Source organism: Morchella importuna, assembly GCF_003444635.1.
Source record: "Morchella importuna strain M04M26 chromosome Unknown Morimp01GS001, whole genome shotgun sequence".
Classification (NCBI taxonomy): Eukaryota; Fungi; Ascomycota; class Pezizomycetes; order Pezizales; family Morchellaceae; genus Morchella; species Morchella importuna.
This window is the reverse complement of record NW_025763398.1, coordinates 1,851,510-1,864,045: the sequence shown is the minus strand read 5'-3', so window position 1 is coordinate 1,864,045 and position 12,536 is coordinate 1,851,510. Positions and strand designations below refer to the sequence as shown.

The window sequence follows — 12,536 nt, the reverse complement described above, 5'->3', positions numbered from 1 at the left end:
AAAAAAAACCTGCCGCGATGGAAGTCTGTAGGTATATGTAGTACGGATGTAGATGATACTTGTAACCAAATACAATCACTTTTGAGTTAAGTATGTACATGTAGTTATCTCTTTATAATAGGGGGGCACAATTTTAATTGATCTGGGAGCACTAACTTTTGCGAGTGCGCCTCGGAGTGGAGAAACAATTATCCGAACTCTAAAACTGTGGCGTTGCCGCGTTGGTGCAACCTCGTTGTGAGGCGCAAATTATTCAACATCATTGATTTCCAAGCAACAACAGCATCCAACCATCGCTGCACCATTTGGAATCAGAGCAGAACAGCATCACATCACCCATGGCATCTCTATTCAGATCACCGGTATTCAGGCAGGTAGGGCTTTATTTATAATTCCAAAATTGTTTCGTTGAAACCATGCAAGAATAATTATTGTTTTATAGACTACTGCCCGAGTCCTTCGCACATCATCGCAGCCACTCCAGAGGTTGCAATTCCAGCAAATTCGTCGCCTCTCAGACGAAACGCGCAAGACCATTGATGGAGTACTACAGACTGCCCCTGTAGTCCTGTTCATGAAGGGTACCCCGGAGATGCCGCAATGCGGATTCTCGCGTGCATCTGTGCAGATCCTCGGGCTGCAGGGCGTCGACCCAACAAAGTTTGCGGCAGTCAATGTGTTGGAGAACGATGAAGTCCGACAGGGTTTGTCCCTCTCTCCCTCGCCTCTCCCTCCAGTAATGGTTGGGGATTAACTTTGTCGAGTGATAGGCATCAAGGAATACTCCAACTGGCCCACGATCCCCCAGCTGTATGTGAACAAGGAGTTTATCGGTGGTTGCGATATCCTTGTCTCCATGCACCAGTCCGGCGAGCTTGCGGAGTTGCTGGAGAAGGAGCAGGTTCTTGCTCCCCCGGAAGAGACGCCGGAGGGAGGTGAGAAGGCATGAGGGGCACCTTAAAATATGGTTGGGCTTATAACTTCAAAACGAATGAAATTCTTTCTCCTCTCCCGGGTGAGATTGTTGATGCCTCTGTTCGTGTCTGTTTGTAACTAGCAAGGGTACAAAGGGATGGTTTACAAAATTATGTTTATAAGTGCTATTTTTTTTGTCTCGGCTTCAACGTACATATTCATGCATAGAGGACTGATGAGGGTTTCGCACTTACTTGGTTTATTACATTTGAATAGTATATCTCAAATTTGTTAGGGGATAAAAACAAATTCATGGCACCGCAGGCCGCATATTAGACATTTTTTGAGTCACTGAGGATTCCAGTGGATTTTCGGTTGTCAAGTGGGCTCATATCTAGTTATGGTATTGGGCATTTCTGATTTAATTCAAATCCATTGAGACGGTTGTGGATGTCTCTTGTAGGTGGCATGTGTTGGTCTATGGGGACATGGAGATGAAGTCGCTCACTGCTCGACATATGAACAATTGATTTCAGCAGAAGATACATACATTTTTCGAGTATAATATCAATTTATTGAGGCTAGTACGCCCCCCCGGGGGGGGGGGGGGGGGCGTGCATAATGTATCGAGGTGTACCTGCCTCGGGACGCCCTAATCTGCCTTGGTGCTATGCTCGAAAACTCTAGTTTTCTAGAAGTTGCGGTCCATCGATAATAGATTGAACTTGAGTTTAGTATAGGCAGTGAAACAACTGCCCTCTGATAAGGATGTGTGTTGGAGACTCTGAGAAAATAAGAATATAGAACTTTGAGAGTATGGTGGCCTGAGATTAACGTGTCCCGATGGTTTTAAGAGGTGAAGATGTTTTTGGGCCAGGGTTCTTGTATGAACTCGTCCCACTCCGGGCTTTTTTACGGCAACCGCCCACGCTTGGGAGAATTAGAGGCTACATAAATCTGCTTACATGTTCAACTAGCTAGCACCCGCCTAATTAAACCTATTTGATACTGTCACTACACTGAATATAATTTGGGCTTGGCGCAGTAAAAAGCTAAGGCTCTACTGCCTGTGAATCACTTTTGTACGAGCCCCATGGTGCGGTCGCAGGAAGCGGTGGTGTGTTTTGGTTTGTCTTGATAATTGTAATAGTCCAAGAAGCGTTAGCGCAAAAGGAACCGAGTGCTATCCTATGAAGGAGTCCATGGCAACTTTTGTGAATCGAATTGGTGGTGTTTGTATTGATAGGAGTGAAGTTTTTATCCATTTAATTTATCAATAGCCCATACAGAATAGGTATATAGCCCAGTTAAATCCTTCTAGAGCATGCACATGCTAAGCATCATTCTGTTGAGACACTCTAGTTTCATTCTTCCCACATAAAAACACACAGAAAGTGGCGGTTTGCGTTACCGTTACCGTACCCTCGTACTACGCATGTGGTACCTTACCTTCAACAATTTTTGGTTGCCCGTTTGGGTACCTAGATGACTGCCCAAGAAGTTTCCCTCGGCGCTGAGGGATTTCGGTCTTAGGCTGATGCATCATGAGCATCACCCTACACAAAGTGTCCATTTCAAAACATTCTCACCTCATCCCATCTCAAATCCCCGATTCAAAACCATGGTTGCAGGAAAGGCCAAGAGATCCGCATCACCACCCTGGTATCCTATCCCCGATAAGATAGTTTATCTCCTCGCCCAAATCGAGGCCTTCTACAAGAGTTTCATCCTCGATATGACTCTTCTCAACGACTTTGCTCCTCAAGACTACGACGAGATAACCGCCTGGTATATCGGCCTGCAGGAGAACCGTGGGGGAGCCTTTAAGACCGGCCCAGCTAAACTCATGAATTATCTGTTGGATACGTGCATATATTGTCGTAATGCAGCACTCACCCGCGAATATACCGACGACCCAAAAGACTGGGTCAAAGCGTTCTTCGTAGAGTTTTATACTGCTTACGGAGAGGCGGATGTGCCTATGTGTTATGAAGTGGCGGCGAGGTGGAAGGCGCCTGTGAGGATCAAGAGGGAGGAGGCCTAGGGGGTCTGGTGATCTAGTTGGCTGTTCTACAATTCATATTGTGAGTGTACTCTATGAGAATATGATCCTGAGACGGCTACTAACTTTGCGAGAAAGCTTAGTACTAGTCATACTCGGGATCGGAAGTAACCTACTCAACTACCCTTTAACTAATAATAGGTAAGTGAAAGCTTGTTTCATTAGTATGCAATATATAGCACTCGTGATTAACATTGTGTATTGATGGTAACATTCTGTAGTACAAATTTATCAAACCGGTTAGCGTCAATCAAGTGGGTATACGGTCGAGTGACACCCCATGAGAATTCAAAACTGAATCGCAGGCAATGGGTGTTTAAGTTACAAAATAATTAGGGGGAAGGGTGGAGGGGTGTAGGGATAGTTCAGGCCATGTAGTATTTCATCTTTGATGAAATCAACAGTGTAAAAGATTCTTAGCCACAAGTCAACAGAAATCCCAAAGAAAAAACGAATCCTTCTTTTTATTTTGTGCAATTTTAATACAAAGAATACTCAAAGATAGATGAACACAACACAGCGCCAAACTAAACAAGCCAGAGAGACAGATACCCCGACAGAAAACAGAAATCCAAGTAACCCAATTCGTAAAACCGGAAGTAAAATCGTAAAAATCAATCAGTACCACCTGTAACCCAGAGAATCCCACCGCCCAAGAGAGAAAAAGGAGAGAAAGACAAAAACTTCGTGCTAACCCAGTAAGTGTCAGATACCCAGCCATGGGTAAGTAATCGCTATAGTACGCCATGAAAGGAAAGAAAAAAGAAGCCCATCGACATATAAATCCATCCCAGTACTAGAAACCAAGAGCTGTAGCCCGAACACAAACAAATAATTCACTTTTGTTCTTCCGACATATACTCTTCCTCCTGAACCACATCAAGCCCCCTCATTCCTGGCGGTTTGTTCCTACAAGCCCCTCTCGAGCCACCCCTCCCGCCATTGCCCCAACTATATCCTCTACCCGAACCATCGTATTCCCTCCCTGAATATTTACACCGCCTCCCACGTGATCCGCTATATCCACTCCAGGAATTGCTTCTAGGGCCTCTGTACACCCTATCGATAGGTGACAACCTCGACATGGATGTTGTTTTCGTACTACCCAACGGCGGTCTTCGCAACGGTGGCACTGGCCCTGTTAGGTGACCCGCAAATAGCTGCTCCATATGTGGCGAAGTGGGCACGCTCAAAGACAATATATGTGCTCCCCCAGATCCTTCTTCTTTCGAAAAAGTGCTATATCCATGGCCTCCCCTGCTCTCATGAAAAAGAGGAGAGCGGTCGGTGTCTTTAGGACCTGCCCGCCTCCAGGCTTTATAGGTGTATTCAGGCTCACACCGTCTGTTGGCACGGCCACGCCAATTGGTGACAGAGAGGGATCCTAGGATGGAGTGGCGGCGGGAATCACGAGAGATGTCTGATTTGGTGCGGGGGGAATTTCGGCGACGACGGTACCATTCTAGTAGAATCGGATGTTAGATTGGAATTAGAAAGGATTTTATGTGGAGAGGCTATTGGTGGTACGAGTACAAAGGGGTACAGGTACAAGACACAAAGAAATGTTAATAAAGCAGTGTGATTTTTAAACAGGCACAACAGAACGAAACAATACTGTGAGTGAAGTGGTGCTACTCCTCAAAAACAAAATGCTCAACGAGAAATGAACTCTCACACCTTTCAAAGGAGCAACTTTCTTAGCTCTCCAGGGTCTTCTTTCCTCTTGCTCAGAAGCGTATATCAATTCGTTCGCGGCAGCACACCATATACATCCGGCAACAATTGTAAATATTACGGCAACGAGCCCAAATACAATTATGACAATGAATATTCCACTCCGCGGAGGCCCTGTTCCCCCTCCTATTGGCCGCCCTATTTCACCCGGGGGGTCAATTACATCTTCGTATTCGGGATGCCTATGGATGCCCTGAAGCCCGATGTGTTGGAGAATTGTATGCAGTAGTTCAGATGGCGCCGAAGTTAAATTAGGAATTGGCGCCATTGTAGCTGCAGTGGTTGCAGCACGAGCATGTGGTACCCTAATGTATCGTGTGATTTTTGTATGAGAAGGAAGAAGGGATGAAGAGGAAAGGGAAAGAAGAGGAGAAGAAAGAGTTGAAAAAGACTACTAGTAGAGAGGGGGGCAGTGTGCTCTATCTATGGGGATGCAAGGATAAGCAAGTGAAGAAAGATGGGCGAGGTGGTGGTGGTGTGTGCTGGGGCTGGATCTATGTATGCTGGATTGCGGGGATACCTGAATCTGAAACTACTGTGACTGATCGTCTCGGTGCCTCAGCGACGACCAGCCAAACCTGTTGGAAAGTTGGTAAAAGTACCAAACCCTGGTCTCGCTTACCCTTAGATGGTGCCGAACTATCACCAAATAGTTCGATGCGTGACGATATTGCCCCACAATACGCAATCTATTTAATGATGCGGAAGCATGCGAGAGATCGTGATTTGGTAAAGAAGGCAGGCTGATGCTCAAATAGAAGGAGCATGAGGGGTATTCATCACCACCTCTGCAAATCCAGAAGTAAAACCTCGCAGGAAACGGAGTACCTGCCTCCTGAAGGCTTCGCCGTACTCTAGATAAGAGAAACCAACTTGTGAATCAGTCCGTAAGACAGAAACCAGCGGTCACATAAACAGAAAATGCAGGTCCTGAGTATTCACAGCTGAGTTTCTAACTTCCAATCCTATGGCTTCTAGCCCGCGGCCGACATACTCTACCTGCTCTAGTTAGAGCAGAATATCCAATTTGGCTGAAAATAGGTCCCCAATCTACTGCATCTACCCGGCTCCCAGACCCAAGCATCACCAACTGAACCGACTTAAACCGCCCTGAGGGGACTCCGCCATCTTAGTCCCCGTCTGAATTGTAATTCTGATTTGGCACCTGATGATACCATGAAGGATAGAACAGCCAGATAGATAAAGGGAAAGGATTCAAGTGATTGATCAACCCTGCTTTTACTTCTGATAGCTGATGAAACAGCAAATCAGCCGTACTTCCGATGCAGGGAAAACGAGGAACCTATGATGATGGAAGAAGGTCCAGTCAGTCGGGGAATTTTAGACTTTGGGCGTGCCCGAATCAGTCATCGTGACTGTTCTTTCTGTGTGGAGCACGCGACACCTCATGTCGAGAGGAAAAAAGCTCTCTTAAGAGAATAGCGAGTTTCTAAAGACTACCAGTTGTATGAAACTCCGCAAAATTAACTCAATGCAATATGTGATAACGCTCAATTTATTAATGTAGTATTTCTTGCAGCAGGAAACAGTAGACTGTTGTCAAGAATCAATTCGACTGCAAACAGGGTTAGGGTGGCTGGTGGTGTGTGTTTATTGCGTTATCATTACACCTTTGTGTGTGTCTGGCCGTTTTGAAAATAACCTCTGAGTTCACGCCAAGAGTAAGAACACGTGCTGCATGTTACTCGAGTAAGTGTAAACATTAGAATCGATGCTATGTTTCCTAGTCCACAGTCTCTCGAATCAACCCAAACAGATCCGAAGCACTAACTCTACAACAATGGCAATAAGGTCAGCATATTCAATTCCGAACTGCGGACTAGCTTGCCAAAGCTTTAAAGGCTGATAGAGTGCCTTTAGATATCTGATTCTCCTCTCACGACAAGGCAAAGTGGTTTGCGTTCCTTTCATCCCATGGTATCATAGATAAAGCACATGTAGCTCTGAAGCTACCTAGGAGCTAATCATTAGCTTGTAGCGTTTGTCGAAATGGTTCATCACAGTATCACAAAAAGAAAAAACCAAGGTCCTCCGTGATGTAGCACAGCTCGTCCTAGCAAGACGTACCAAGATGTGCAACTTTCTCGAATACAAAGGTGCCCCTCAATATTGTCCGTTCTCCCCGCATAGCTGACAATATCAAGTAGATGCTAAGGTGGTATACCGCCGATATGCATCACTCTTCTTTGTAACCGGGATCGACAGCACGGACAACGAGCTCATCACATTAGAGATCGTACACCGTTACGTGGAACAGATGGATAAATATTATGGGAACGTGTGTGAGCTGGACATCATATTCAATTTCCAGAAGGCATATTTTATCCTGGATGAGCTTTTGATTGGGGGAGAGATACAGGAGAGCTCTAAAAGGACCGTCTTGATGTGTATATCGCAGCAGGATGCGATTGAGGACTCAGAGGCGCATCACGAAGGGTTGGTAAGAATGGGATTTCAATGATAGGGCCTTTGCTTTTTTTAAAAAGTATCCTTCCGCTCATGACTTTGCTTTTTTTATTCTTATTTTATTTTTTTTGAGTGGGGCTGGGTAGCTATGTAAATACCTACATACATGCACCATGTAATGGGGTTTTTTCGAAAGTGGTATGATGTGATACCCAGCGGGCACAAGAATATTTGCTGCGAGGAAGGATCAAGACGACAAATATGAGTTCACATAGTGAATAACCCTTGAAAACGTAATGGTTTAAACTTGTCATTACGAAAGAAAAAAATCGCGTTATTGTATGATATAATACAAGCATTGGTTTTACGCCTTCACGCCTTCTGATAATTCTGGACGCAACACATAAACTATTGTCTTTGGTATGTGACCTTGACGATCTTGTCCTCCAAGACCATCCCACCCATCCCTTCCTTTGCACCAATCGCCCCTTCCAACTGCTCAAATTCCACAAATGCAATTCCTTTCCTTCCCGGTACCATACGCACTTCTTTGAACCCATCGAAGCGCCCAAATAGGGAAGTGAGCATAGTCTCGTCTGTGTCGTCGGGTAGGTTCTGTAAGAACAATGTAGTATTGGGTGGGAGATATTCGTCTGGGATTTGCGGGGCTGCAGCAGGAGCAGTAGACTTGAGTCCACCACCGGCCTTCTTCGCAGTGGCCTTTGGTGCGTCTGCGGCTTGCGAAGCGGCTCCGGCGCCGGCTGTAGGTCGGCGCTGGGACTCAATAGCTGCAAGAGCTTGCTTACGTTCTGTTTTATATTAGGTTATCTCGATAAACATAACCTAAATATAAGAAAGCTGGGGTAAGTACCTTTCTCTGCCAGCCTTCGTCTTTTGTGCGCTTCGAATTCGGCGCTATCCTCTCCAGCATCTCGCTTCACGGTCGCATCACTACGGGTCTTCGCAAACGCAAGAACCATGGGCTTATCAAATAGAGGGAACGCCTGGACCTCCTTGATGGCTTGCTCGGCGGCTTGTGGAGAGTCAAACACCACAAAAGCTTGTCCCTTGGCCTTCAGATTCTTTTTTGCGACAAGGTCGACGATGTTCCCATATTGGGAGAAGATGGTAGTAAGGGATTGCTTAAGGAGAGGGATCTTGATAGATTCTTCGAGGTTACGGATCTACAGGGATATGTTAGTTGGTTTCTAGAAGCTCGGGGGAGGTTGTGAGGAACGAGCTACATAAACTCTAGATAAGGTGTTAACGTTGTTACAGATCAAGCATGGGGAAGAAGGGGTGTATTACGTGCAGGACGGAGTACCAGCAGATGCTGTCGCAGCGGGTGGTGAATTAGAAGCCATGGCTGAGGTTATTTGTGGGGACGTTCTGAATTGAAGATCTCGAGAGGTATGGGTGGTCCGAACTTGTGTGCACCAGCCAGGTAAGTCTTGTGTCTTGGCATTTCGACTTCACTCGAGCTTCGGTTATTATTGCCAAGACCCTAGTTACCCTCTCGAATTGTTCCCCTGCGGCTCAAACCTAACGTCATTTACCGAACCCTTGTGGCCCACCAACCGCAACTTCCCGGAGCTGATTTCCAATGTCACAATTCAATAAGCTCGTACCGCCGCCCAATTTCTGCCAGGTCGAGGAGGGGCTGTTTAGAAGTGGCCAACCAACATCCATTAATCTATCTTTCTTATCGGAGTTGAAGTTGAAGACCATTGTCTGGCTTGGTGGGTTTCCTGCGCGCTCCGTTAACCTGATGTTTGTGTTCTCATTGAAATATACCGCACTATACCCTTGTTGATAAGAATAATTAAACTTATTCTCGTATGGATATTATTTACCTCTGGTATTCCTCCTGTGTGGATTCTTACCTCACGTATCTGTAGCCGTCGAAGAACCGGATGAAACGCTCCTGGGATGGCTAGACGATAACAATCTCACTCTGTACCACCTTGGCCTCCAGGAGGGCGGTGCGCCATGGGATGCAATCACTGTCGAGTCCATCACCGATGCCTTAGAGGTACCGATAGGAGCTCTCTCGCCTCATGCCCACCGCCAATAGCTGACGTAGTTACATAGCACATCATCAACCCTTCAAACTTCCCTATCCTCGTATCCTGCTCAATGGGTAGACATAGAACTGGTACCGTAATAGGTTGTCTTCGTCGTTTGCAAGGGTACAACTCTTCTTTCTTGCCATAAACTCCCACATTCTGCTAACCTGGCGGTGAAGTTGGAACCTATCAAGCACCCTCGAAGAGTACAGACGTTTCACTGGAAACAGACGCAACAGATTGGAGAATGAGCTTCGGATAGAGTATTTTGATACTGCGTTGGTGAAGCTTCCGCAGAAGGAAGTGCGTCCTAGCTGGTTGTGGCTAGATTGACTACACTCATAGGTTTTAATCTTCTCTTCTGTGTTTATTTTCGGTTGAGTACAATGAGACGAATGGCGTTATCTTTGTTGGGTGGTCTTTAGATTGGTAAGGATATATACCTCCTACTTTTTTATGTCATTTCCTTTTCTCCGTTCATCTCTTATTTTCGTGGAAACCCTCGAAAACCACAAGCTAGTTGATATGCTCTGTCATCTTATTGCGTTACCGCTCGAGCGTAGTTAAGCTGGCATGTAATCTAGCGAGGAATTCCAAGTAGTGAGACTATGCCCGCCATCCCAAGGTTTTATCCTAGTTTATTTATCTTGTCCGTTCTTTGAGGGGACATCGAGTGACATTCCATGACGCAAACCCGCTGTTTAGTTTATTTATTCTCATACAACTAGACCAATCCGTATATGCCTATCGCCATTATTTTTCACTACAGAACCGAATATCGACTTGGTGATTTGTCCCGAAACAGACCTTGGCCGAATAATAACTCTCTTGGTGAGTACATGTATGTAGGTACATACTATAATTACCACAAGATTTGGTTTCCGGTTCCCCAACAAAGCTGCCCCCCCCCTAATCATCAGGTCCAGGCAGCCATTTACGAGTACAGACAGCTAGAACGCGGTGCCTATCAACTAGACGTATACTACCACTACTGCTTACCAGCTCTTCCTGGATCAATGATGAGCACGATCGAGACAAGACGAGACATAGTGCACTATGTCTCGTCTTGTCTTGTCTTGTCCCGTTCCATCATAGTCTTAGAAGTCTCGAGTATAGGAGCTGTGGTTGTTTTATCCTCGTTACTTATTTTCTCTTTTTTGTTTCCCGTCTTTAGAAATACACATCTGGAACCACTCTTATTTTAAAGGAAATAGGATGTGATTCATCATCCTATGATTATATTTTGTTTTTATATTATATGTAAAGAGTCTGGGGCAGAGCCAAACGTTTGGATTCAGGCCAATCTGTAGCCTCCATTGACGAATTTGCTTCTTGCCCTACCCTTTTATATTCTAGTAGATACAATTTCACCTTGTACTTTTAAGAAAAGGCCTATGGCCGGGCAGGGATACATGTAGTTCCAGAAGCAGGGATGGTTCCAGAAGCATGAAGGCTCTCTTTTGCTTGTTTTATCCCCTGGGTAAGAAGCTCGCCTGGTCTAAAGATTGGAACTCTTCGTTAGTTTGATTACTCGCCTTCCAGTAGCGATTCCTGGGACTAAAAAGAGCCTATTAAAGATTAATCGAGCCTATGAACAAATGCTCATTGAAGACTTACTACTTGATCTATGTGTGGCCTTCTAAGTATAGACAGACAACTACGAAACCACCCAAGAAACCAGAGTCTAGCTTTCTCATACCAGAAACCTGTTTCTTTGTTCACCGGCGATGCGGTTAACGAGTCAGTCGATTTTTGGTTACAGCTTTATAATTTTGACCGTTGGAATACGCCCCAAACAACACATATGGCCAGTAACTATACCAGTATCCTAAAAACTTGAATAGCATTCTGCGAGTCAAGGGACGAACAAAAGGAAGACTGAATACATATTGTATGAGTAACCTTCCTTGAAACTATATGTTAACATACCCTCCCCGGCCAAGGATGGACGACTTAAGAAGCCGTACAATCTCCGCCCAAAGAATGTCGCTATAATAGCATTGTTAGTCTAGAAACCTGTCTGTTAGTTTTTGATTACAGATTAGTGACTCTAATCTCTGGGATTCGTAGGCTAATAACTCAACCAGTAGTTGTAGATAGTAACTGTAACCGTGTCCAAAAACGAGCCTGTTGATGATTAACTAGTAGAGATGATGAACGAAATATAATACTTACCGTATGATCCATACATACCCTCTCCGGGCCTTCCAATATCCACCCAGAGAAAGCAGCTGTCTATTAGTTTGACAACGAGAACCGTTGTTTTTCAATTACAAGCTACAAATTAAACTGTTAGAACATGCGCAAACAGACACAGCTAATAGCCGTATCCGCATCCTAAAAACTAGCCCAGTATCTACAAATCATAGTCGAGAAAAGAAAAAACAAAAACGTACCGTAAATCAAACCATCCCCAAATTCTCTACATACCCCTATAGACACCCTCCCGAGGCAAAGACAGATGACCTAATAAGCCGCCCAATCTCATACCCAGGGAAACCATCGTTCAGCGCTATCAGGCTAGTAACCTGTCCTTTGGTTTATCAACGAGAGAGAATTGTTGGTTTTCAATAACAAGCTAATAACTTGAACCGTTGGAATACGCGGGCTAATAACCCAAACAGCAGACGCAGCTAGTAACTGTGTCTGTGTCCCGAAAAATGGCCTGATATCTATAAATCGTGAGATTGTGTGTCTGTTGAGGTCAGCAGAGCAAACAGAAAAGAAGAAGGAGATGGTACTTGAAGATAGGTGGTAAAAACAGAGTGGGCACAAGGAGGAAAGAGCAGACTCACTGTTATGTTTATTGATGTTGTTGATGTTGTTTATTGTTGAGCTTGATGAAAATACCGACGGCGAAAAAATCCATCTTTGACGGCGATAGGTTATCGAAGACAGTGAGTCGAATTCAAAGATGACGAGGTTCCCAAGACAAAGGCTGTGATGTCGCCGAAGGTTGTGGTGTTGCCAAAACATTTGTGTGTGCGAGATGAAGAGTGGTAAAGAGTGGGGCGGGGTGTAGATAAAGAGCCACCTTTGAGGGTTAGGGGTGTGTGGGGGTGAGTGATGTATGGTGATGTGTGATGCGGGGTGTTGATGCGTGTTGCTGATGCGGGTTACCCGCTTGTCGGCTAGGTGTGGTGTGTGTGATTGGGGTGTTTTTTGTTTGCGGGTGGGGCCCGGGGGCGGTCATGCCCTGCCGTAGGTTGAGTCATATGATATCACTCGGCTATTTTCACCTGGCCTTTCTCGCTGGCGGCCCCACCACAACTTTTGAACGCAACACTAACACGTTAGCGCGAGCTCGAAAACTTTGAATGATCAACATTGGA

At 45.3% G+C, this 12,536-nt stretch overlaps 7 protein-coding genes across 7 annotated transcripts; 4 read left to right on the top strand and 3 right to left on the bottom strand.

Moving 5' to 3' along the window:
* Window positions 1–338: 338 nt before the first annotated feature.
* On the top strand, window positions 339–949 carry LAJ45_00456 (uncharacterized protein; the record flags this gene model as incomplete). Its single annotated transcript, XM_046110057.1, has 3 exons — window positions 339–374; window positions 443–704; window positions 771–949. 3 exons carry the CDS (start codon window positions 339–341, stop codon window positions 947–949), a joined length of 477 nt encoding a protein of 158 aa, XP_045976750.1.
* A 1,587-nt stretch (window positions 950–2,536) lies between these two features.
* Window positions 2,537–2,959, top strand: LAJ45_00455 (uncharacterized protein; the record flags this gene model as incomplete). The annotated part of the gene is made up of 1 exon (XM_046110056.1): window positions 2,651–2,959. One exon carries the CDS (start codon window positions 2,651–2,653, stop codon window positions 2,957–2,959), a length of 309 nt encoding a protein of 102 aa, XP_045976749.1.
* Window positions 2,960–3,813: 854 nt separating this feature from the next.
* LAJ45_00454 (uncharacterized protein) lies at window positions 3,814–4,979 on the bottom strand (the record flags this gene model as incomplete). The annotated part of the gene is made up of 2 exons (XM_046110055.1): window positions 3,814–4,439; window positions 4,655–4,979. 2 exons carry the CDS (start codon window positions 4,977–4,979, stop codon window positions 3,814–3,816), a joined length of 951 nt encoding a protein of 316 aa, XP_045976748.1.
* Window positions 4,980–6,512: 1,533 nt separating this feature from the next.
* On the top strand, window positions 6,513–7,193 carry LAJ45_00453 (uncharacterized protein; the record flags this gene model as incomplete). Its single annotated transcript, XM_046110054.1, has 4 exons — window positions 6,513–6,523; window positions 6,593–6,626; window positions 6,711–6,828; window positions 6,880–7,193. 4 exons carry the CDS (start codon window positions 6,513–6,515, stop codon window positions 7,191–7,193), a joined length of 477 nt encoding a protein of 158 aa, XP_045976747.1.
* A 353-nt stretch (window positions 7,194–7,546) lies between these two features.
* On the bottom strand, window positions 7,547–8,502 carry LAJ45_00452 (uncharacterized protein; the record flags this gene model as incomplete). Its single annotated transcript, XM_046110053.1, has 4 exons — window positions 7,547–7,947; window positions 8,010–8,322; window positions 8,383–8,389; window positions 8,447–8,502. 4 exons carry the CDS (start codon window positions 8,500–8,502, stop codon window positions 7,547–7,549), a joined length of 777 nt encoding a protein of 258 aa, XP_045976746.1.
* A 239-nt stretch (window positions 8,503–8,741) lies between these two features.
* Window positions 8,742–9,537, top strand: LAJ45_00451 (uncharacterized protein; the record flags this gene model as incomplete). Its single annotated transcript, XM_046110052.1, has 4 exons — window positions 8,742–8,877; window positions 9,037–9,170; window positions 9,230–9,327; window positions 9,384–9,537. The coding sequence occupies 4 exons, from the start codon at window positions 8,742–8,744 to the stop codon at window positions 9,535–9,537; spliced, it is 522 nt and encodes a 173-aa protein (XP_045976745.1).
* A 2,339-nt stretch (window positions 9,538–11,876) lies between these two features.
* LAJ45_00450 (uncharacterized protein) lies at window positions 11,877–12,180 on the bottom strand (the record flags this gene model as incomplete). The annotated part of the gene is made up of 2 exons (XM_046110051.1): window positions 11,877–11,899; window positions 12,000–12,180. 2 exons carry the CDS (start codon window positions 12,178–12,180, stop codon window positions 11,877–11,879), a joined length of 204 nt encoding a protein of 67 aa, XP_045976744.1.
* Window positions 12,181–12,536: the final 356 nt, after the last annotated feature.